The following is a 24,280-nucleotide window of genomic DNA, read 5'->3' as shown; positions in this document are numbered from 1 at the left end:
TGTGTGTGTAAGGTGTGTGTTTGGTTTCACGCCAATTGGCAAAAAGACGGTGTAGCAGTGAGAGTGGCCTATAACTAAAATGTCGCCCCTCAAGTATCCTCGGTACACATGATATCACGGAAAAGTTTTCCTAAGAAATCTATCAACACGTGTCATTTTCCCCTCGTTATATGCACACAGTCTTTTCAAAATAAAACAACTTAGCTAGGTTTAGGCAACACAACTTGGTTAGGTTTAGTAAAAGATCGTTTGGCTTCAAATGAATATGGAAGTGCCGTCACTTAAGTAAAAGATCTAAATGAGTTTACCTGGATTAATAAAGCTTCAATAAATGAAATAAAGGCTTAAACTGGGACAGCTGCAGGTGGCAAACCGATGAGTTCCTCAGTATCTTAAAATATAAGAAATACATCAGTTTTGTTCACTAAAAATACATCAGAGAAAATATTTAAAATAAAACACTCAAAATGAACAATTATTGCTTGTCATTTAGTACAAATAATATGTAGATACATAAATAAACGTCTAATATCAATGAATCTTGTGAATGTTCAACTACTAGTTCGAACTATTTAAGCCAGTAGTACTACATCTGCTCCAATCACAGCTGCCTTTACTGCTTCTAGTACTCTTACTTCGACTACTACTGGTACTACAATAGCGCCTGCATGTAATTGTGCGTTATTGCTATTAGTGAAAAATAGTGTAGCACAAATACTTTGGTGACGTTCTTGTTAAATCATGACATTTTTTTGAACAAAATATACATTTTCATCAATAAAAAAATGAGCGCAGACAAAAAACATTATTCTATTCATATTTATTTGAAAACAACAATCCATTTTTTCCACTTCTACTGCGATTCCTTGTTGCAACTGGGGTCATACATGATATATGTATTAATTCCACAGAACATCATCACAAAAGTTACCCTTTTATATGCACGTTTACCTTTTTTTTTGTCCTTTTTCTTTTTGTATCGTTGTCATTTCTATACAATGACTTGTGCTTTGATATCTTTGAGAGAGAGAGAGAGAGAGAGAGAGAGAGAGAGAGAGACTTTTTTTAAAGACATCATTGTCGTCATGATAAGTGTACATAACAGAGGGAGGATCCAAAATAGAAAAAAGTCGTAAGAAGAGGATATACTGGTCTGAATACACACCGATACAGAATACAGAGATACACACTCACATTGCAGCCGGCCCGACTCCGCCCAAAACTGTCACAAAAGTCCTCCAGCCGTCCCTCCTCGTCCTGATTTTAGGATTTTTAAGAACGCTTGTTGTTGCCTTGCAACAAATACACACTCCCCGCTGGTGAGCAGAGTTTTGGCTAAATATTGCTTAGCTACAAAAAGGGATGTCCAGGAGAGGAGGAGGGGTCGCAGAAGGGTCAAATACAATAAAAAAAATAAAAAGCAGTGCAGAAAAAGCCTCAATGTCACAACCAGTAAAATGTATTATTAGGATTAATTTTTTTTTTTGACAGTTTTGGGGTTCAGAGTGCAGAACAGTTCTCCTTCTAAACACGTCCATCTCAATCAAAGTTTGCTGCAAAAAGAAGAACAGCGGATCAGAGTGCCGGGACCTTTCATAGCAGAGGTTCTAAATATAAGGTGCATTTGTCAGAGAGTTTGGTGTCTGTTTGTATACGCGTCCCTAAAAAATAAAGCCATTAAATAAGCGTGTTGGTGGGTTGATTGCCACAATGTGCATCAATGCCAAAATAAAATGTGTGTTCGGGGGGGGGGTCTGAATATTTACATGGACTGGAATGTTTTCCCCGTTCAGGTATCCGGCGATTAAAACAGGATTCAAGTTGTTCTTCAGAAAGTGGGGCTACTTTGAAATCTGCATCACATCGATATTCGTGTGTGTGTGTGTGGAGGGGGCAGTGTGTGGGTTAAAAAAAACACAACAACAATTGAGCAGAATGCCACGGCGCAATGCAGAAGGCATGTTCATTCACTTAATGCTGAGAGCAAGTCTGTGTATCGTACAAAAAAAACAAAAAGGGGAAATAATACCACGAAAAGTGAATAAAAAACAAGATCAAATCACAACCAGGGACAAGGAGGCAAAGAGCAGCAGAGAAAATGTACAAGCAAACTACCATAACCTTAATGTGAATGTCATTCTAAATGTTAAGTGCAGATAGATAGATAGACAGATAGATAGAGAGACAGGTTGATAGATTCTATATACTGTATTCATATGCTGGGTAAATATTCTGCTAAATCTTACTTCTATGTGTATATAGCTCCAAGTAGAGGGGGCTCACTCAGACGTATATAAATAGGTCTAACATATAAAGCCATATTACAGTGTACATATCCTCGCCCTAACGTAAGCCGTAGCAAAACCCCCGTGTGCTCTACGTAGAAAAAGGCTTCCACGACATTTAAGAAAAAATGTACAATTTATGAAACATGGTAACAATAATAAATAGTATTATAGAACTGCTGCTGTACACAAAAAAAGCCATTTTTAAAATTTCACTCATATAAAAATATGTTTTAGTGCAACCGTACGTAATAGTAATATCCATAACTTCACATCGCTTGTCGAGACTTTAAGGTGTCCAAAAAGAAAAGAAACACAGGAGGAGGGGGAGGAGAGGGGGGGAGGAGGGAGGGGGAGGAGAGGGGGGAGTAAAGGGGGGAGGAGAGGGGGAGGGATTGCATTTATTACAAAGCTGATACGTGATAGTATTGTATTTACATTTACCTTCCTGCTTTGTTTGCTTATAAGAATATAAGCAAAAGACAAACAAACAAAAACAGATGAAAGAAAAGGCACACACGTAGCTGTCAGATTTCTTCTTTTTTAAACTTTTCTCTTTAACGTACCGCTTAAACCACAGTCCTTTAATTTATTCGAGCAGATTTTGGTCGGGCTCGTGTTGGTGGGAGTCACCGTACATGTGTGACCAAATGCAGATCCTCTCTCAGAGTCCTTAAATAAGAGAGCAGGCCCCGGTTAGAGCAGCCATGCTGCACACAAACATTACAACTGCACAAGTCCATTTGTGTTTTAGTCCGTTTTGTATTTTGACCATAGCTGTTTGTCTTTGTATGCATGTATTTGTGTTCATGCTGAGAGAGAGAGAGTGTTTGTATGTATAAACTGAAGTAGAATATGTGTGTGCAAAAGTCATGTTTTTCCTCTCCCTGTTGCTCTTCATCCCTTCCTATTATCCAAAAACAGAAATGAAATCCATCGTTCCTCCTGCTCGTGTTCTCCGCCTGCAGCCCTACGACACGTCTCTGCTTCTCTTTGTGCTTTCTGCTCCCCCGTCTCTCTCCGGCTTGAGAAGTCTGGACGCTGTTGGAGGATGGAGGGTTTCCGGTGCGGGGCTGTGAGGGTGAGGAGAGGAGGAGGAGGAGGATGAGGAGGAGGATGAGGAGCAGGAGGGAGAGGGGGAGGAGGGGTGAGGGGAGGCGGGGATTGACGGGTGGTGAGGCCTGACCTCCAGGCCGCTAAAGTGCTGAATCCCGGGACCTTGTGGGGGAGAGAGCGAAGGGTGAGGAGATGGCGGCGACATGGAGATGGATGGCGAGCGATGCGGATGTTGGGAGTCGTGGGACGACGCAGAGGGAGAGGAAAAAGTTCTTCCTCCTCCTCGCTCAGCGAGCTCCTCCGACTCGATGCAGAGCGAGGCGATGGCCTTGGTGCAGGTCTGGATGCTCTCCTCCTGCTCCCGCCTCACTCCTCCTCCTCCTCCTCCTTCCCTCTCCTGCGATGAGGGGTGAGGGGAAGTCGACTCCCTCAGCCTCTCGCCTCCTCCTCCTCCTCCTCGAGCTCCCCTTTCAGGGAAGGAGGTGAAATGAGGGGAGGCGGCCTCGCTGGTGGTGGAGTCCTCCGATGTGCTCTTCTGCAGCAGCAGGCGGGACACGCTCTGCTGCGCCGCCTGCTGGCCCAGAGGGGAGGTGACGGAGGTGGGGAGGGAGTGTACCATCTGGATCCCTCCGATGGGGATCATTGGGAACGGCGAACGCACCTGAAATGAAAGTTATTGTTTGAGTTATATGTTAAAAGACTCTGGTAATTATCTTCCTTATGCGAACACCTTCCTCCTTTGTGCTATTGAGCTCTTTTGAATAAAATATAAAATATGTACTTTCACACTACTGTTATTAAAATGATCTGTTAATTAATTGTGTGTGACTTATTTTGCTCAACAGACCTGCAAAAAATGTTTAAAGTGCAAACGATGTGCAAACACATCCTTCTTTATTCATTTTCTATGAAGTGCTTCATAAAATAAAATCCAATGAAATATATAAAATAGCTACAAACTTTTCAAACTACGCACAAAACATATAAATCAAAAATTAACAAAATGAATAATAAATAAATAGAACAACTCATGTATATGAAAGCAAATCAGATAAAAAAAACACGTCATAAATACAAAATAAAATGAAGTAACAAAAGAAAATAAATTTCATAAAATTATTTAAAGAATTTTACAAAAGAAAATATAACAGGTAGAAATAAATGAAATAATTAAATGAAAAAGAATAATACCTGGAGTTGGGAGTGAAGAGGGAGGTGGCTGAACAGGACTTGGTGAGGTGGGCTGGACTGGTCCCGTTCCCCTGCTGACGATGAGACCAGACAATGTTCCTGGAAGAAGAGATGAGCATCAATCATGAACCAGTGAAACGGGTTCTCATCCTCTCTGTTCATTTAAAATTTGATGTCAAACACACACACACACACTCATTGCACAGCACTAGTTACAATAAACACACATTTGAGGCCACGCAATAGAAAACCAAATATTTAGTCACGAAATAAATGAATAAGCCTTGATGAAAAGTGCTCAAACAGAAATGTGCGGTTGTTCTGGCCGGCAGGTGTTGGTAAGAAAAACAAATACGAAGCATGAAGGCAAACTCCTTATGCCTGAGTAATGGCTGTTAAAACATTAATCTATCATTTGGAGACCGGTTGGTTATCAAAGCCGAGCCAGTCTCACTCTCCGCTTCACGCTTTGTTGAAGTGGGACCAGCAGCAGAAGCCAGAGTTTGAAGTAGGGCTCTTAAGAAGAAAAACAGCCGTGTTATTAACCACACCGACACCGGCCAAGATCCCATTACCACCAAAACCCAGCAGCCCTATCTTCAATCATCCCTCTCTCTAACGCACTCAGTCTATCTGACTCGCTCTTTATTCCCTCATCCTCTCTGAATGTTTCTGCTCCGTCTGCCAGACGCTTTCCTTCTCTGCTCCCTCTTTCGTTTTTATTATTTTCTCTCTTCTCACCGTCCTTTTCCCCACATCTCTGCTCCAGGTAGACCACAGCATGAGTGTCACAAAGTTTACTAAATCACACTCGAGCACCTAAATGTTGTATGAAGTGGAGTGGAAAACTGTGAAAACTCCAACCCTGCTGACAAAGTCAGGGTTCACACAGAAGGCAACTTCTGGTTCTGAAATGTGAAGTCAAAGGTTCACGTGTTAAAGCTGCATTCTCTCTAGTGTCCACCAGGGGGCGACTCCTCTTGTTGTATAGAAGTCTATGAGAAAATGACTCTACTTCTCTCTTGATTTATTACCTCAGTAAACATTGTAAACATGAGTTTATGGTCTCAATCTCTAGTTTCAAGTCTTCTTCAATACAGCATGATGTTCATTTAGTACATTATGGTCCATTTAGAGTCAAACAGACCATAAAGCAGGGGATGCTTTAGGGCGGGGCTACACGGGGATTGACAGGTCTCTACCAGAGATGCATACGGCGTCTCTACGTCACTCCTCCTCAGTCCAAATATGGTCACTTCCTGTTCACTGGTTGCAAAAAGCCAAGATGGCGACGTCCTAAACGTCTAACTAAAGGCATCCACTTCTTATATACAGTCTAACTTTCAAAATAAAGCTTTTCTGTCAGCGATATTGAGAAAAACAACCATCACGATATTTATTCCCAAATACCTTGATATCGATATGGCGACAATATTATCGGGTTGACTATTGGTGCCTTCACAAAATATTCACACAATGAGATATTTGATAAATAATCATTCGTAATGTGGATATAACGACTAAGTGGGGATTTTCTGCTGCTCCTGTTACAAAAAGACAAACGAAGGCTTTTCAAAAACATTGTATAATATCATCCAAACCACAGTTTATAACAAAAACTTTCATCTGAACCAAAAAAATGAGAAAAGCTGGTTTGCACATTAAAGGGAACAGATATGAATAAAACAAATGACAGCGTGATTTATTCAGACTCGACTATAGAGTGTTTAATTTAGGAGTTTTTTGGACTCTTACCGTTTCCATCTCCGAGCTGGTTCGGCGTCGTCCCAGCTCCGCCTGACCCAGCACGCCACCCTGGTGACCCGTCCTGAGGCCCCGCGATCCACTCTGCTGGCTGGTGGTCACATAGCAAAGTAAAAATAGCACATTAGGTACAAAACTTAAAGGAGCAGTGTGGAGGGTTTAGTGGCATCTAGTGGTGAGGTTGTAGATTGCAACCAACTGAATACTCTTGCAATCACTCCTCCCTTTTCCAAGCATGTCGAAGAACTACGGTGGCAATCCAAACACTGGCTCTTCAGAAAGCCTTTTTTTTACGTTTTTATGTCACCAATGTTTAGATTGTCCAATCTGGGCTACCGTAGAAACACAGACCTGCTCCCTATGTAGATATAAATGGCTCATTCTAAGCCAACGCAAACATAATGATTCTTAATTTCAGGTGGTTATACACAAATGAAAACATAGTTATGAACATCATATTACATTTTATGCCAATAAATCCCCCTAATTCCTACACACTGTTAAAAAACATTGTTAAATTAGGCTATTACAAGATTAAGTCTTGCATCACTGATCTTGACACTTTATTTTTTTACGTTATGTTTGTTCGTTATTTTTTACCAGATTCAACCTGCAGTACTTTAAATGAGGGTGTGATAAACATGAAGCCTGGCTTGATGTTATTGTGAATTGAAGAATAAAGATAGAACTTAAATATTGTTAAGCTGTCCTCTTATTTGGACGTTGCTGAAGACGTTTCATAGACATAATGAAACCTCCATCAGACACATCCCCTCGACTCACCTTTGGTGGTGGAGGTGTTGGTGGAGGCCTCGGCGAGGTGAAACAGGCCGGATCATCGCCCTGTGGCGGCCTCGTGGTGAAAGGTCACGCTTGTAGTCTCTTCCCGCCGGAGACGTGGGCCGAGAGAGAGGGGAGAGCAGCGAGAGGTGTCCCCTCCTGGGGGAGAGGTCTCGCCTGTATCCCCCTCCCACCCCCAGGTCCCTCTTCGGTGAGATGTGACGAAGAGGAGAGAGATCCCGTCGGGGTGAGAGGTGTCTGGCGCGGGGTGAGAGGTCGCGACGCGGGGAGAGGTATCGGCGTGCTGAAGGTGAGGAGGAAGGGGAGATCGGGGACGGGCAGCCGGAGTGGTCCAGCCCGGGTGAAGACAGGCGGGAGGACGGGGAGGAGAGGTCCGGGGATGGGACGGGGAGGTCATCGTCCATGGAGGAGGAGGAGGGTGGAGCTAGCAGCCTGCTGCCCAGCGCCCTCTGCAGGCCTCGGTGGTACGCCGTCTGGCCGTGGTCGCTGGGCAGCGCCTGCGGAGTGATCTGGATGCTCGGTACCGTGGTGAAGTAGCCGAACAGCGGAGGCTTGTTGGTGTTGCCCAGGAGGTCGGACGCCGAGTGATGAGAAAGGTGAGGAGCCGGGTAGGAGGAGGCCATGGCTGTGATGGACATGGAGGGCAGGCTGTAGGGCTGCGGGCTGGTGGAGCGCGAACGGGTCTTCGGGGTGGAGTCGCCGTCATAGTCGTCTTCTTCATCATCGTCGTCGTCCACCTCGTCGCCGTCGTCCTCTCCGCCATCTGAGTCGTCGGCGTCTGAGAACTGGTGGTCCGCCATGGAGCCTCTGGACATCTTCTCTGTCCTCTGGCCTTCCTCTCCGACATCTAGAAGAGGAGGAGGAGGAGGAGGAGGTGGAGGAGGAAAACAGAGGGTACGAAGAAGGAGAGGAGGAAGAAGAGGAAATGGAGGGATTGGAAGAGAAGAAGAAAAAGAAGAGGGTAGGAGGAGACAATGAAGCAGGTTAGGACAGAACAGAGTAGAGGAAGTGGGACAGACAAAGAAGAGGAAAGGGAATATGCACAACGAGGAAGACGAAAGGAAACAGGAAGCAAAAAAGGAAGAAGAGCAGGAAAGTAGCAGAAGAAGTAGAAGAAGAATGGGAGGTAATATGATAATTGAGGGACGAAGACGAAGAAGAAGAAAGGGAAGCGGAGGGTGCGGAAGAAGAACAAATGAAAAAAAGGAGGAAATAGTAAAGTAGAGGAAGCGGAAGAAAAGGAAGAAGAAGCAGAAGGGGAGCGAACACCAAACAAAGGAAGAAGAAAGAGACATGTGGAGAGAGAGAGAGAGAGAAACAGTTTGTATTAATATGTGGTAACAGAAGGAGATTCGATGTGAAACTAAAAACCACTGAAACCACATTCCCACCAGCTCAAACCAATAACATACAAAAGACATAAAACAAAGTTATTTGAGACTAAACCCTTGACACTTTGGTTTTTCTACAGGATGGACTGCAGCCAAATGTTGGCAGGGTCTCATGGTACAGTAGCTGCACAGTTACTGTTGGCAGGTAACCAACCATCACTGGGGGTCCGACTCTCTTATAAAATGAAGCTGATTGGATGATAACTGACAAAAAGGGGAATTTTGGGAATAAAAAAGTTGGTTTATTGTTGAGACTTTTGTATTAAAAGACTCAAAGTTGATGAAGATACACACAAATCCTGACCTGCTCCGAGTTCTTCAGTTTCAAAATAGCCAGAAGTCAAAATCATAGAAATATAAAAATATTTATGATATACATCACTCTTCTTTTCCATCAGTTTAATTTGCTTTTCCTGGACTTCCTCCAGCGTAGAGAAGCATAAACCGTTTGGAGTTATTCAATTTTATTCACCCGACTGCTATGAGCAGAAATCAGATCTGCTAACACCGGACTACTTTTCCAGTTAGTCTCTCATATACAACCACGAACCACAAATGTTTACATCTCAACTACTAACCGAGTAACTTTCTAAAGATCTCTCTTTCCCCAAAACACTGCATGTGTGTGTGTGTGTGTGTGGGTTGTGTCCCAATTAAATGCCAAGCCAACACACACACACACACACACACACACACACACACACACACACAGGGTCAACTGAAGTAACATTTAATTTCGTGGTCTAAATGGTGGAAAATGACCTGCTACCAGTCAGCCATTGGCACAATGTGACGGTAAAATGTGAGTTTGTCTTAACAAAACCTTCACTTTCATTTTGAAACACCTGCCAGCAGGTACAACTCTACGTCCAATGTAAATGACATTAAGCTCCTTCCCTGGAAGATATCATTTTGGGTAATTATGTAGACAGACTCATGGTTAGCCAAACAGTAAAGTACAGCAGGCTTCAATGTCCTATAGATCTCAGACAACCAGGAGTATAAATAAAATATAAGGGAGCCCTATAAATCAAAGGCTATAAATAAATAATCAAAATTACTGACGTGACAACCTAACGTTAGTAATTCGTACCTCCTTAAACCCATTGACTGAATAAACCAATATGAGACTAAACTCTGTTCAAACCCACAGACATTTATTTGACATTTTCGTGTTGATCCCCAGTTTCCAAAGCAGCCAAATATTAATAAGATGATGCACGAGACATTTGGAACACGTCCCTTTGATGGAACGGTGCAGCCATAAAAATGAACATGGGACTCTTGGGTTTGTAACGTGATGAAGGTGAAATTAAAAAGATTTTAAAAGGTTAATTTCAACGTAGTTGTGAGGTAAAAAAAAATCATAATTTACTCTGTTAAACACAAAAGATACACTTTTATAAATACTATGTTATAATGATGGGCGAAAACATTATAGTAACACTATAAGTTTACAAGATACATATTTTATAATTTTAAATTTTTTAAAATTTATATTCACTAGTTAAATTCATTTGCACAGTAAGTCGTACATTTCCAGAATAAACTACCTAATTAAAAGCTTATGTTAAAGGACACAATTATTTTATTACTTAATTTATTACAACATTTAATTAATCTTATCAAATTTCAGGTTTTTGTTAATGGTGACCACAAATATAAAACTAATTTTACATTATTTCCAGCTTCATCATAAAAGTTATCAAAAGATGTACGAGGCACCAGAACCATGCTCATCTGTTCAGCGTCCGTCACTGCCTCGAGAGACGGTCGATGGCGATTTATTATTTGTGAACGTTTCATGGGAAAGCACGTTCATCCCTCTCAGCCCACAACATCTTCCCCAGTAATAATAATCAGATTATTCATATCATATCAGCTGATTAATGTGGTGGCGCGCTTCTCGGTTTAATAAAACCCGTGAAGCCAGTCAGTAAAGCAGAACAGCAAACGTTTCTTGCTATTGTAACTGCAGGGGGGAAAAAAAGTGTGGCTTTAAAACTGTTCATGGGAATATTTTAATAATCTAACAAGAGACTCCGAACAAATGGTGAAAGAATGTTTTATTTTATTTTAAAGCGGTTTGTGTGTCGAGTGTGGTTGTTTGATACGAGTCCTGGCTGTCAGGATGAGCTCTGTTTTCCATCACACTAATTGCAGTTGTGTGTGTGTACTTGTACATCTATCTTTGTGAGGACCAATGACTTTTAGACTTGTGTGAGGACACATTTGGAAAGTGAGGACATTTTGACAGGTCCTTGCCTCTTCAAAGGCCTGTTTGAAAGTTTAGACTTGGTTTTAGGTTTAGGTTAGGGTTACATCAAATCTATGCATAAGCAATGCAAATTTGTGACAGTTGCAACACTTTTTTCAACAAAAGGGTCCTTTTGACCCAGAGCAGCATCTGTCAGTCTGCCTGAGGTAAACCGCTGTATAGCCTAGTTGTGATGGTTAAGGTTGGAGGGAATGCATTATGTAAATGTCCTCACAAAGATAGTACAAGGATGTGTGCGTGTGTGTTTCAGTCACTTGTGTTTTAGTGTGTTTCCTACCTCCTTCGTCCGCCTCAGTGTCCTCAACAGAAGACATGGAGACTCCCAACTCCAGACACTTTTTCATATGAGCCTTAGACTTCATGTGCTTCGTCAGGTTTCCTACAAAACACACACACACACCATTTAATGACCTTTTGACTAACTCTTACTGGAAACCAGAGCTTGTTTGGCTACAAGAGTGACAAAGTGAAATTGGAAATAGAAGCAGCGTGGCCACAAAATTACAATTTACAAATTATATATAATTTATACATAATGTAATTTAATGACAAAATGACTCAACCTGGTCTGGACTCTTGGTCAGAAACATTCTGTACGTTTAAAAGAGGAGAGTTTAAGGTTTCAAAATCTATCAGGCAGATAATGGCTTTTTTATTAAAGATCAGATGTCAGCGAGTCAGCATATTGGGCCCCTGATATGAAGAAGATTCCTGTTTGACCACAGCTACAGACAAACAGCCTCTGTGCAAGTTTTATTCATTCATTCAACCACTTAGTTCTGTTTTTTTCGGATTCACTGCTTCAGTTAAAGCTTTAATGTTGAGTTTTCCAACTAATGATCTGCTTAAAACATCCTAAAAAATATGATATAAAAAATATGATATAAACAAAGTTTTACTGGACTATTATGATCAAAAGGTTTTTTAGAGAGTTTTCTAACCTGATGAGGAGCAAATTTATCAAATGAGTATGAAACAATGAAAATTGTAAACCTCATGTTTAATTATGGCACAGAATATCCTTCTACATAATGGTGACTGCAGTGAGAAAATAAAGTTCAAGTCTACCTCACATTCAGATTCATAAACAAGCAGCTTGGAAAAGAAGCCCTACCTTTCGTTTTGAAGGCGAAGTTGCAGAACTTGCAGACGTACGGCCGGACGTCGGTGTGCGTTCGGATGTGTTTCTTCAGCATGCTGGGTTTCTTACAGCGGATGCCGCACTCCTCGCAGATGTATTTCCCCCGACCGCGACCACGAACGTAAACATAGTCCTCGTTGGATTTATACCTGGAAGAAAGCGCAAGTAACGAAGAATGAATGGCGATGCTTAGACATTTGCATATCAACCTCCTGAAAAAGTAAATCTTAAACTTTATGCCTGCAGTCACCAACCTGGGGGCTGGGATTCTCCGTCTTACAAGTACATTAAACCCAACTGATACTGAATGTGTTTTTAGGACAATACATATATTTGATATTTAATAAAAGATAATTTAACAATATATCGATCACATTTTTTTGTTTTTTGCATAACAACTGTTTTTGTCAGTGCTCTCTGCAGGAATCAATCCAAAGACATATTTTAGGCATTTCTACAGTGCATGTTCTTGTTTCTTATTGGCTGGTATACACACAGATATGTTTGTTGTAAACTAAAATCTGATATAGCATTACATTCATATTCGTCACCCAAGATAATAATACGTTTTCCCGATGTTCCTTTATTCTTAGTCTTTTCCTCTTGGAGACATCTACCTGTACAAGCCTCTAAGAACTATTAAACACAGGGAACAGAATCCCTCTTTAGTTGACCTGGTCATAACCCACACACACATAATTCAACTGCAGCAAAGACTTCTTTGTTTTAAGGGATCAGAAGCTAAAATAGGAAACAATGAAGCATTCCACCTCTTGGGTTTTGTGTTCATAGTCTTTATGCTGCTCCTTTTTTTCTAAAAACAGATAACCACAGTCCTCCCTCCAGTCCCACACTTATCCTTTTACAAGACTTAAAAAAAAAAACATCACTGTCAGACATGATTTTCTATCCCAAAAGAGGCTTCGAGTGAAACAGCGGACACTTGGCAGCAGGATCAGTGCATGTCTGTCTGTCATGGAGAGAAATTACCACCAACCACCAGTCAAATGATGGTAAATTTAGTCTGCCTTTTCTCTGCTGAGAAGCATCACATCTTTGTGGTGAAAGAGTTTAAACGGCTGGTGAAGTGTGTAGTTTCCGGTCTCGTCTGCAGCGGCTGGAGGACTAAGCAATGGGTAGTTCAGGGCCTCATGTGTTAAAGGAGGTCAAATATCAGGTGCATCAAACAATCCGTCTGCGTCAACGAGGGGGAAATTTGTCTTTCAACTGCACCACGGAGTGGGAAATACCTCTGAACGCTTGTCTGAGTCGAGACGTTTACACAGCTGTGGCCAGTTATGAAAATGAAATATAATTGTTTTGTTTTATTCGGTTTTAGTCACAGCACACGCTAAGATCATGAAGCAGATTCTCTTTCAAAACTACTGAAACTTTCAAGGGACACAAAGAAGAAATGGATATATTTTCTCCACCAGAACTTGCACTTTGTGGATTTCGACTTCTGTGTGTTTTTATGCATCAATTGTTTTGTTTTTATGCACACTGTTTATGTAAGTGCATGTGTGTGTGTGTGTGTGTGTGTGTCTTTGCCTGTTTGCCCTGTTTGTATGCTTTTATCCACTTATTTCTTCTAAAGTGTCCTTTGGGGACAAAGGAGAATTACTTCACTGTCTGCTGCATTTAATAACTCCCCTGCATGTGTGTGTGTGTGTGTGTCTGAGAGCATTTGCATGTGTGTGTGTCTGCACTGTTTTTCAGTAACCTTGGTCTTATTGGCTCTACTGTAAGACTATAAAACGTTATGATACTGTAGGAATGTCTTAGAGGACCATTTAATGCAGGACAAATTCCTCTGATTTGTATGTGGACAAGAATCTTTATGTGACTTTAATAACATCATAATTAATAACAAAGGATGTTCTTGGTTTCATTACTATCAATCAAAACCTTTCATTAAGTGTCACACAATGGCAGCCCATGTTTGACGTGGAAAAGGCTCATCTTGGTCAAAGGAACAAACATCTCACCACACAACAGATCTCTGCAAGTAGGACTGGGTATCATTTAAAATTGTACTAATGCCAATATTTATTCATGCATAGAAGAATCGGGCAACCGTTTTGTGTGTTCCACCATCGAGCTGCGGCGCCATTACTGAGGTGGCGAGTCGTAGTGACTTTGTGTCTATTGTTGATGCTACCACAGCAATGATGACTTCTTTACTTCTGGTATTTCTCCAGATCTGTGGATACAATCTTACAATTTTATAAACCCGTCTTTCTTCAAATCCCTTTCTCTAAATACAAAAGTAGCTTTTAAACATTACATCTAACAAAGCTACAAAGTCTTCTTAGGTTTACTGGATGTTTAGGAAGCTAGATGCAAAACAGGCCTCTCTTACCTCTCTTACCTCATGTAGAAATAAACTGCAAACTCATGTTTCATTTCCCATTTTTGAGTCTTGCCAGAGTAAATAAACTTCTTCTTTAAAATCTTTTTTAAAATGTAGACTTCAGTCAGGCTCTGAGGTCATTATCAAGTTCTAAAACTTAAAAATAATTAAAACTATGTTATTATAAATGAGATACTTGTTGTGAAATACAACAAAGTACAATACATATGAAATAAATCTAATGAAACATCTCTTTGGTCCTATTTCTCTTAATAAAATAAACAAAATAAATAAATATGCTGATGTCAGAAAAACAGTGTGAAACAGCTTTTATAACACAACTAATGAGAGACAGATCCCACTTCACACCAGTCTATAAAAGTGAGAGCAACAATAATGAAAGCCGACGTCCAATTACAGCGATGCAGCTCAAGTTGTTAGCCTGTGATGGGTTTACCGGGCTCGAGCTCTTGGCCTGACTCTCACAGGCACAAATTAAGCCCAAAGAATAGGTTGTAAAAGGATAAGTCTTTTGTTTCTTCATATATACCTAAGAAGATTTTCCGATTAATCACGCTGAAACAGATGAAGTTCACATGAAGGTCTATGTTAACTTGTGTTGAATATTGAGCTGTGAGGATAGAATCAGACAGCTGAGTGTGTTGTTGGTCTGAGGTCCTGGTTGTTTTGTTTTTGTGAGGGGAAGAGCAGCAGCTGTGCAGTGAGAATTCCAGGTGTCTGAAGTTCATATTCAGCCTGAGATCATCACTTTTGGTTTCTCTTACTGTAATTAAGTCTCGGTTAAAAAGAAAAAGATGAACAGGCTTCTGCCATGAAGGCATCTCAGCTCTGGAGCTCTTTGGCTCAGAATCTGAGGCTGATAGATTCAGTTACATCTCTTAAATACCTTTATAACACTTGTCATTACCTGGTTTTACTGTTGGTTATTTCTTTAGTTTTACCTCTTGACACGCTCCTCTTCTTATTACATTTTTACCGTTGTCTTTTTCTTTCGTTACCTCCGCCATTGAGGTTATGTCCGTCTGTTTGTCCATATGATAACGAAAAAACTACCGGCCCGATTTTCATGAAAGATAGATTATTTTCCCTTGGGGGAGGTTTGAGCTCAGTTGAAATACTGTTTTAGAGTTTAAATCTTATTTTACCTTGCTGTGAAAGGGATATAAATGTTACTATGGAATATACTACTAAGATGGAGCAAAAACATGCTTGCTGTCACACTCAAGCATTGCTTTTAAAATGATTGATTGAATCTCAGAAAAGCCCCATAATGGAATGAGGTCTCTAGCCTTTTCAGTTTCAACTGGCAATGTTATGAATCCCAGATACAAATCACTGTAAATATCTAACCAATTATTCCTCAACAAAAGTGCTATCTGTGCAACAGATGTGACCGAGAGTCCTTTTGAGTTACTATGCAAAGAAACCAAACAAGGGACTGAAATGAAAATTTCTATGGCATGGATCATGAAGATGTCGCATTTGTGTCTGGGAAAGCATTGATACAATCATACCAAATACGAACCTATTCATAAAGATTTATTCATATAAATATTTTGATGTAAGGCTGTCTTTGTACAATTATTGGCTTTCAAGTCTTATTAGGGTTTGAATTATTTAGCAGACAATTTGAATTCTAGCAGTTTTCCAAGTCACGGAAAAATAAATAGACGTCATATAGACTTTCAGTAATAGACTTTCAATCTGCTCTCTGCTCTTACCCCGCTGGTCTCCGAGGAACGATGAAACAAACTCTAGAATAATATGTGTGATGTGATTGGCTGTAGAGTGAAAGGGCAAACAGCAGGAACGACATTTAAACGCTCTATCATTCAGATGTCATGTAGGCAAAAATACCATCAAAAACTAGCAAATATGTGTGCTATTCACGTCAGTTGCTAGAATACTTTTGATATTACACAACATTGAAAGGATTTCAGTCACTTTATTGCACCAAAGTTGTTGGACTGTTGTGTGTATTTGCAGGACGTACCCGCCTTCGAAGATCTTAATGCGGGTCGGTTCGGTGGCGGGCTGTTTGACCGAGACCTCTTTTTCCACCTGCTCCTCCTTTGAACGGTCCCACGACACCACTCCCTTCATCTTCCTCCCGAAATTACTGGCATCAACTGGCATCAGCTCTGGTTTCAACTAGAGAGATGAGAGAATAAGAAGGAACCTTTTACACTTCCTGTGCTGGTGTTTCTCTGTATTTGCACCCATGCATGCACACTTACATGTCATTTTCTTTATATGTTTGTGCATTTTATTACCTGATCAAACCTCAGCTTCCAGGCCACAGATGACACCAACTTTCCAGAGCTGGGTGGCGACATGGCTGCAGTTGAGTACATAGAATCGGTGTTTCTCCTCTGTTTGGACCTCAGCAGGGCCAGCGCAGCCTTGGTGCTGAGGTTCAGAGGATTGGGGTTGTATGAGCTTACACACCACGAGCTGTAGACGGAGCTATGCAAGGCAGTTTGGGTACTGTTGGGTTTTGTGTAGTTCAGGAAACACCAGCTGACCCTGCTCATATTGCGCAGGCTTGGGAACTGGAGGTACTGCTGAACGTCAGCTACATCCGTGAGTAGCAGAGGTTGACCCGCTGCTCCAGGTAATACTGCGCTTTGGTTGGCTGCTCGCTGAACCAGTATGCTGACAGGGATTTTACTGGGAGCAGGCTGATTTGGGTTGTCAGTGTCCTCTGCATCGTCGGAGGCAACCATTGACTGGGGGCTGGAGCTGGGCTCCGGGACTGAGTCGTCCACATCAAGCTCCTCTGGGGAGTCCCGACCACCTGAAACTGGGGAGCGGTCTGTGACGATCTGGAGAGGAGGAGTGAAGCTCTCGGCCCGAGGAACATCAGTAAGGTGGGGGGCAGAGGAACGGACAGGAATGGCAATCTTGGTGGCAACAGGGAAGTCACTTAGTGGCGGAGAAGAGGACATCCTTTCAGAGTCATCCATGGAGCCCTCGCTCTTCAGACGCGCTCGCTGACCTCTGCCCTGCCTCTTCTCAGGCTTGTTACCGCTTTCGGTTCCACTCAGCTCCACTGCACTCATCTCCTTAACAATCTGTCCATACATCCTCTCCTCCTTCACTCTCTTCTGCTGCTTAGTCTCGATGAAGAGCTCCAGAGAGCTGGCGGGGGAAAGCATGCGCTTGCTGCCTCCGACGCCAGATCCTGAGGCGTCTGTGGTGGATATGGTGCCTGATGTTAGTGACAATGGGATCCCTGTGTTCAGGCGTTGCTCTGGTAGTGAATCTGGAGCATTCCAGAGTGGGTAGTGCAGCGCTGCACCATCGGTGTGTCCGAGGAAGTGTGATAGGTTGAAACCTGCCCCACTTATGCCTCCTCCAATTCCTCCAGGTGGTTTGCTCACACTCACAGCAACAACCGGAGGAGACATGTTGCTGTTGTCAGCACCGCCTGGCCTGGCTGACATCTGGCTAACACTGGTGTACATAACACTACCATATGATGGCACTTGGGTTTGGATCCGCACAGGAACCAGCATACCAGGCAGCGAAGACTGGGAGCCCAGGTTCTGGGTGGCAAAGACTGGTTGGACCTGCTGCAGAAGCATGGAGGCAGTGGAAAGAGAAGAAAAGTTTTGCTGTTGTTGCTGGGACAGGGGAGAGTTGCGAGATGAGAACGAGGCAGGGTATATTTGAGAGCTTGGCTTTTCAGATTTTCCATTGTGTGGCTGCTGATCATGAATTTGCTGCAGGGAGTGAAGTGGTTGTTGTTTGTGGAGTGGGTGTCCAGACAGGGAGCCTGGTGATCTGATGTGGAGTTTTTGGAGTTGCTGCTGGGCCTGAAGGGTCAGCTGCTGTCTGGGTGTCTGACCGGCCTCCTGACTCCAGAACAGACTGGGTTGCTGGTAGGTAAGGTAGGGTGGACCACTCGGGTACTGCTGGATTACTTCCTTATTCATGACCTCATGGCCTTGATATTCTCCCTCAGATGAAGAGCCCTGGGTCTGCAAGCGATGCTGATGGGACCTATTGTGGAGAAAAGGTTGAATACTCGTATTTGTCTTTAAATTAAGTATTATAAGTAACATGAAAAAGTATATTGTAATAATAGAACCAGTTGGAGAAGTGGGCAATTACAATAGTTGAAAGATTACTGGCAGTAAGGAAAAAAAACAAAAACGTTTGTTTTGAATTTTGCTCATTCCATCACAGTTGTATAAGAAGGGCTATTAGTAGTTTTAGGGTTGCATAAGGAAACCCAGACTTCCTTACCTGACAAAAAGAGGTTCGTCCTGCAAGCTGTCCTCACTGATACTCTGCTGGATGTGATGCTGATGGTGCTGGTGGTGATACCCTGCAAATGTGCATAAAACATAAGAATGTATTGTATGTAAAGTATTTTGAAATTAAATTCTACCCTACAAAATAAATCCCATGTGGGGAGAATGTGGTCCTAGTTTATTGAGTAGAGAAAGACCTCAACAAATGTTATCATGATACTGCAATTTGAATAAAAGCTTTGGCGAAGTATACAAAATGACTATCTAACTGCTGTAATGCTGAACTTACCACCAGTGCTACTGCCAACTCTCTTGGTTCTACTGGTTACATCGCTGCTGCTGTGGGGGGATCCTGTTGGGCCAGGCCATGCCCCATGTTCAACAACCTCCTGTTTGATTGACATCTCAGCACTCCCTGGTTCCTGGATGACTGCCTCTGGATACACACTCAGTGAAGCCTGTAAAATGCATGGAAGTACAGCTGGTCAGTTATGAAATTAAATGCTGTGCTACTTACGAAGTATACTATGTAAGCCTAAATGTAGGTGCAATCGCTATGCGATGATAGTGTGAGGAAATTTGAATGAAGTGACACAACAAAAGTTTCTCGTGGTGCCTTGGACCTTACTGAGCCCCATTTTTCCTCTACAATCTACAAACTTCCAGTCAATTTTTTTTTAAGAGTTACAATAGTAAGTCGTTTTTTTTACGCTACCTGTCGGACAAGATATCCACGCCGGCGATCCTTCATTGCAGAGGCACTGGAGTATATCTCTCCCTGTCTGGAGGAGGACAAGCTTCCATAGTCAAATGATTTGCTGCGCATTTCAGGCAACTCTGTCGGCAGCGTGCATGGTGCCTGCTCCGATGAAGACCTCCTCATCTCCCTCTGCTGGTGGCTGGAATGACCACTGCCGGGTACCGTCAGGAACTCCGACTGCTTAGGGCCACCACCAGATGCCAACGAGTCATCCTGGTTCAGAATCACCAAGACAATTGGTCAGTTTGGACTTATTGGGAATAAGCTCTGTATTATAGGTGCTGTGTGACAACATAGACAAATTACATAACAGTAATGACAATGTACCATAACTATTGTGGGACCAATGCAAGCAGTGCATGTTATGGAAACTGTGCTAAAACTGCCGGAGGGGTCGCTAAGATAAATTGGAGTACCTGTTTGGTGGGCGAGACGGACTTGAGGCCTTCATCTCTGTCAAAGGACATGGAGAAGGATGAGGAGTGGGACAGGTTGCTCTCCTGACTGGGGCTTCGAGACAGGCTGGTGCAGGTGGACTCAAAGCTCGATTCCCCTGATGAATGCTCCATATCCGCCAGGCGCAGCCTCTTCTTCTTGGGTGGGAGCTTTTCCGATGGCATCTGGGCGAGTGTGTCACTCCTTTGTGGCAGCTGGAACTCCTCCACATGTTGCGGCTGCTTCTCCGGCTCCTTGGTTATTGGAGCTTCTGTATCTTTTTCAGGCTTGTCTGGCTCCTCCGTCACCCTGATCTCAGGAACTTGGATGTTGGGTTGTCGCACTAGCTTGTGTGGGATGTGATAAGGCTGGCCAGGTGACGCTGCAGCTGACGAAGATGAGAGGGAGGCCAGGTCACTGTCGCTTTGCAGCTGCTGCTCCATGCTCTCTGTCCTCAGTAGGGCAGATTCAGGACTCAGAGCATCTTCAAAGATATCTGTGTCGGACTGTTCAGAGTACTGGCTAGATAGAGCTTTATCTGAAGGCTGATATCCTGGCTGCTCAAAAGACTCTGACTTCTCAAAGGAATTTGGCCGGCTGAGTGAGTTGGTGTGCTGGATGACTGATATGACATTCCCAGATGCCTTCCTGCACTCAGAGTCATGAAATAATGCAATGTCCTCAGAGCACATGCTGGCACAGGTATCAAAGCTGTCAGACTGGCTGTGAGCACTCTGAAGGGAGCCTTTTCCTGTTGGGGTGGCTCTTGACCCATCAAGACTACCTTGTTTAAACTCATAGTCTCCTATCATCTCAACTGAACCACTACAGCTACTGTCACAATGCCCAGGGCTATCCTCCTCATCCCCAACACTCTTCTCTTTCCTCCTTTTTCTTGTGGCTATTTCTGACATGCTAACTTTAGTACCATATGGGCTGTAGGCGATGTGCTCTGGGACTCCTGGGTTGCGCTCACCAATCTTCATACCCAGAGATGAAGCTAAATTCTTGGGCATGTGTCCATAGCCCTCGGCCTCTCCTACATGAGCTTCATTGGCTGAATGTTCAAACGCAGCCTGTCTTCTGAGTCTACGCCCTGGTGGGTAAAACACATCATCCGACGTCATCATCTCATCGAAGGAGTGACTGCCTCGAATCGCAGGGGGGACACTAAGGTTAGGTGGGGAGGAGTTTGGCATGGAGTTACTCCTAGCATATGTCCCAGAATCTGATGGTGGCTCCAGAAGCCCTGTATTGCTTTGACAGGGTCCTGTTGGATACTGCTTGGGATCTCCAGAGACTCCTACATCACCTCTGAAACAGATATGATCCTCCGCTATCTTCCCCATGTCCAGAATAGCACCTGGTTGCTTTAAGCTAGCTAAGCTGGGGTCTGCACCTGCCATGCCCACTGTGATAGACTGTCTTGATCTGGAGTTGGGTCGGTAGTACCAAGTCCGACCAAACATAATCTCTTCGTACGTCTTGACATTAGTATTTGGTGGGCTGATCTGCTGCTCTGCACTCTCAGAGCGTGAAAAGTAGCCAGAGTCTGTGCTGCCTTTGCTGTGAGGACTGAGGAGGTTCAAGGACTGGGACATGGCAGATTCAGAGTCCTGACCCTTTTTCTCATTCAGCCTCAGGGCCAAACGTTGTTTGATGGTAGGGGAGTCATCCAGTGAATGCGCTCTTCCAGCGTGTGATGCCAACATGTGGTGTGACCCCTTTATGTCCTGAAAGGGTGGGCACTCCATCCCTGTGGAGGGGACTCCCCCAAGCTTGGGGACAATAAGGATAGGCACTTTGATAGACCCCACCAGGAGCTCTTCAGCTGAGTCTGCATATGCTGGTTCCACACCACCTACAGAGTGAATAAAGTGGAGCAGAAGTAGTCGCACACATAAAAAGATTAGGATTGAGTAAAATTTTGAGCAAAAAAATATAGACATACAGGCAGTGAATGAGCATGTCAGGCAGCATACAGTGAAACAATAATACATTAAATGTATGATTGTAAATTTCAAAATTGACAAAATATAACTTTTTTATTTTTAAAGTCTTGATCAATAAGAAAAAACAGGTCCATATCAAGCAATTTATGCATTAAAACCCTGAACACCAATTGATTTCACCGTGATGATAACTTTATGCATTTAAATTTTTTATGAATGTTTTTCAAGATGGGGAAATCTGACCTGTATTCTTGTCAGCTTCAAAGGGGATCTGCGGTATGGGGCTGATTTTGTCCGTCAGCATGGTGGAGCCCTCCAGACCTTCCTCATCTGTATCGGTACTCTGCTCTCCATCTGAGTGGACCTCGGCCTCGCCCACTGGGGAGGCCTGGTCCATGTCCCCACTGCGGGCCACGGCTAGCTCTGAAAAAGGTACGAGTCCAGCCTTGATGGCATGAGCATGGGACTTGCGATGCTTGTAAAGGTTGCTCTTGGTTTTGAAGGAAAAGCCGCAGGGTACGCAAGGATATGGCCTCTCTCCAGTATGTGAGCGGATGTGCTTCTTCAAAACGCTGGGCTTGGCGCAAGCTCGACCACAGTAGTGACAGATGTACTTACCGGGCTTCTTCGGCTTCTGCTCTTTTTTGCTGTAGCCCTCCTCTCCAGGCTCAGGGCCTGACTGAGAATACTGACCGAAGGAGCTGGGTAAACTGGGAGATTTCTGGCGGGGAAACCTCCCTGCCCCAGCCCCATGAGGATGAGCGTGTCCTGGGTGTCCTACCGGGTACAGGTCATCCGAGGGCAACTGGCCTGCAAATGGCCAGGCATGAGGCTCTAGACCCGGCTGGGGTTTGGCTCCTGAGAGGAAGCGCTCAGTTTGGGGGTGCTGAGGGTACGGCTGGCCGAGCTGGTAGGAGTATCCCCTTGGGAACCCCTGAGCAAAGTGCCCTTGCGGGTCTTGAGATGGCGGGCCTCCCATGGCCCCAACTGCAGAAGGTCCAGATAGCAGCTTCCCAGAATTCCCTGTAATTGCGTACTTCTGCTGGGGTGCTGATCCCCCCGTGGCACCACAAGGCAAACTCTCACGTTGTCTTGCCTCTGGGTCAGCAAAAGTGCTTCGTTTGGTGGTAGCAGAGGACTCGGACGCCCACTTTCTTTGCAGAGACGCCTTCTCCTTCACTGTTTCCTTGTTTGAGCATCTCTGGCCGGCGCCAGCTGATTCACGAGCCTCCATTTTCGTGACACTCTTCCGTGGATTAGAAGAGGGAGGGGGGTGGTGGGGGAGTTGGGAAGGTGGGTTCTGGAGGGTTACAAGGTCCCAAAACTACCAGGCATGATAGCTGAACCTTTGAAGGCTGCCGAGAAGTTCACAGAAACAGGAAGTATCCGTCCATTGCTGAAATAGACTGATTGTAAAGCCAGGCTGGAAACAGGAATCAGGAAGTGGAAATAAAAGAGGAGCTTTAGTGGATAACATCAGAAATGTTTCTCTCCTTTTGCCATTTTGTAAACACTAATGTTGCTGTGCGTTGTTTTTCTGTCCAATTCATCTAAAGACAGAAGAATCCTTGAGTGATCTGGAGAGGACACATAAAGAAGAAACATGTTTGTGGACTTTTGGAGCACATTTTGAGTTAAGAGTGTGTTCAAATCAAGGTTAACACAATATCCTTAATATGATCAAAGGGTGAATACTAACTTTTCTTTCGGGGAAAGTGCTTGTAGATCCTCTTTCTTTAGCTTCAAGAGTCATCCAGTTTTCTCACGCAAAGACCTGCACCAAAACAAAAGAGAGAAAAACCAATTAGTTTTGTTATCAAATATTATCCATTTATAAAATCCATAAACTCAATGATGGTACGGATGACAAGTAAACCTACAGCCTGACATCTCCCTCTTACCATAAGTTAGTTTTGTGTACAATAAGATGTAACATTTTGGCTGCTAAGCGCAACTATACACAATATACTTGTTGTACAGAAAGGACTCATTAAGTTGTCAAGTACATGCCTGACGTGCGAATGTAAATGTCATTGATTGTTCAGTTAGTTTCTTCACACTGGAATCCATCTGTGCTTTTTGCCTTTTCCACCCCTTCCTCCCTCCCTCCCTCCCTCCCTCCCTCCCTCCTCCTTCCACTCAGTGAGTCACTGATGCAATGCAAGCCCACGCTGTTCCTAAAAAGACACAAAGGCTTATAAATAGCGCTGTGGAAGTGACGTCGGAGTGTCATAATGTGTGTAGGCGTCCAGAAAAGGCCAAGTCGAAGAGCAGCCATCAGCGCTAGCACCTTTCCTTCCTCTCTCGGTGTCATAGTTTGATCTAACTTGGTGTGTAATCGTTCAAAAAAGCAAACAAGAGAACACACACACACATGCGCACAGAGAAATGAAAAGAGACACACACACATGTAGAGACGCAGGCATTGCAACTGCATTGCAAACACTGCAGTAGACGCAGTATATATGTGTGTGTTTCCGTTGTTTAACGTTTCTCAACCACACCAACACCTGACTGCAGAAAGCTGCAGAGCGTGCGCACGTGCGCACACACACACACACACACACACACACACACACACACACACACACAC

At 43.4% G+C, this 24,280-nt stretch overlaps 1 protein-coding gene across 2 annotated transcripts; it reads right to left on the bottom strand.

Moving 5' to 3' along the window:
* Nucleotides 1–803: 803 nt before the first annotated feature.
* Nucleotides 804–24,274, bottom strand: LOC116376819 (transcription factor HIVEP2-like). Of its 2 annotated transcripts, XM_031838302.1 has the most exons (14): nt 23,387–24,274; nt 21,931–23,264; nt 19,717–21,596; nt 19,256–19,513; nt 18,830–18,998; nt 18,533–18,614; nt 16,555–18,286; nt 16,275–16,432; nt 11,881–12,056; nt 11,044–11,145; nt 7,080–7,944; nt 6,288–6,387; nt 4,533–4,631; nt 804–4,002 (listed from the first exon to the last, which is right to left on the bottom strand). In XM_031838302.1, exons 2-14 carry the CDS (start codon nt 22,919–22,921, stop codon nt 3,256–3,258), a joined length of 7,359 nt encoding a protein of 2,452 aa, XP_031694162.1. In that variant the 5' UTR covers nt 22,922–23,264; nt 23,387–24,274; the 3' UTR covers nt 804–3,255. The 2 variants fall into 2 exon arrangements, with proteins under 2 accessions (XP_031694162.1, XP_031694163.1); XM_031838303.1 differs by lacking the exons at nt 804–4,002; nt 4,533–4,631; nt 6,288–6,387 and having other exon boundaries at nt 7,399–7,529; nt 7,595–7,944.
* Between the last annotated feature and the right edge of the window lie 6 nt (nt 24,275–24,280).

Source organism: Anarrhichthys ocellatus, unplaced genomic scaffold (assembly GCF_004355925.1).
Source record: "Anarrhichthys ocellatus isolate YVR2014 unplaced genomic scaffold, GSC_Weel_1.0 scaffold630, whole genome shotgun sequence".
NCBI classification, from domain to species: domain Eukaryota; kingdom Metazoa; phylum Chordata; class Actinopteri; order Perciformes; family Anarhichadidae; genus Anarrhichthys; species Anarrhichthys ocellatus.
The sequence above is the reverse complement of the archived record's forward strand: the minus strand, read 5'-3'. Positions and strand labels throughout refer to the sequence as shown.

Excerpts from the sequence above, each read along its gene's own strand:
- LOC116376819 (XM_031838302.1), bottom strand. The coding sequence starts at position 22,921 with ATGGAGGCTCGTGAATCAGCTGGCGCCGGCCAGAGATGCTCAAACAAG. Across the intron at positions 18,999-19,255 it reads GTGGATATCTTGTCCGACAG|GCTTCACTGAGTGTGTATCC; the intron begins GTAGCGTAAAAA and ends TGCATTTTACAG. Across the intron at positions 7,945-11,043 it reads CACTGAGGCGGACGAAGGAG|ATGTCGGAGAGGAAGGCCAG; the intron begins GTAGGAAACACA and ends CTCCTCTTCTAG.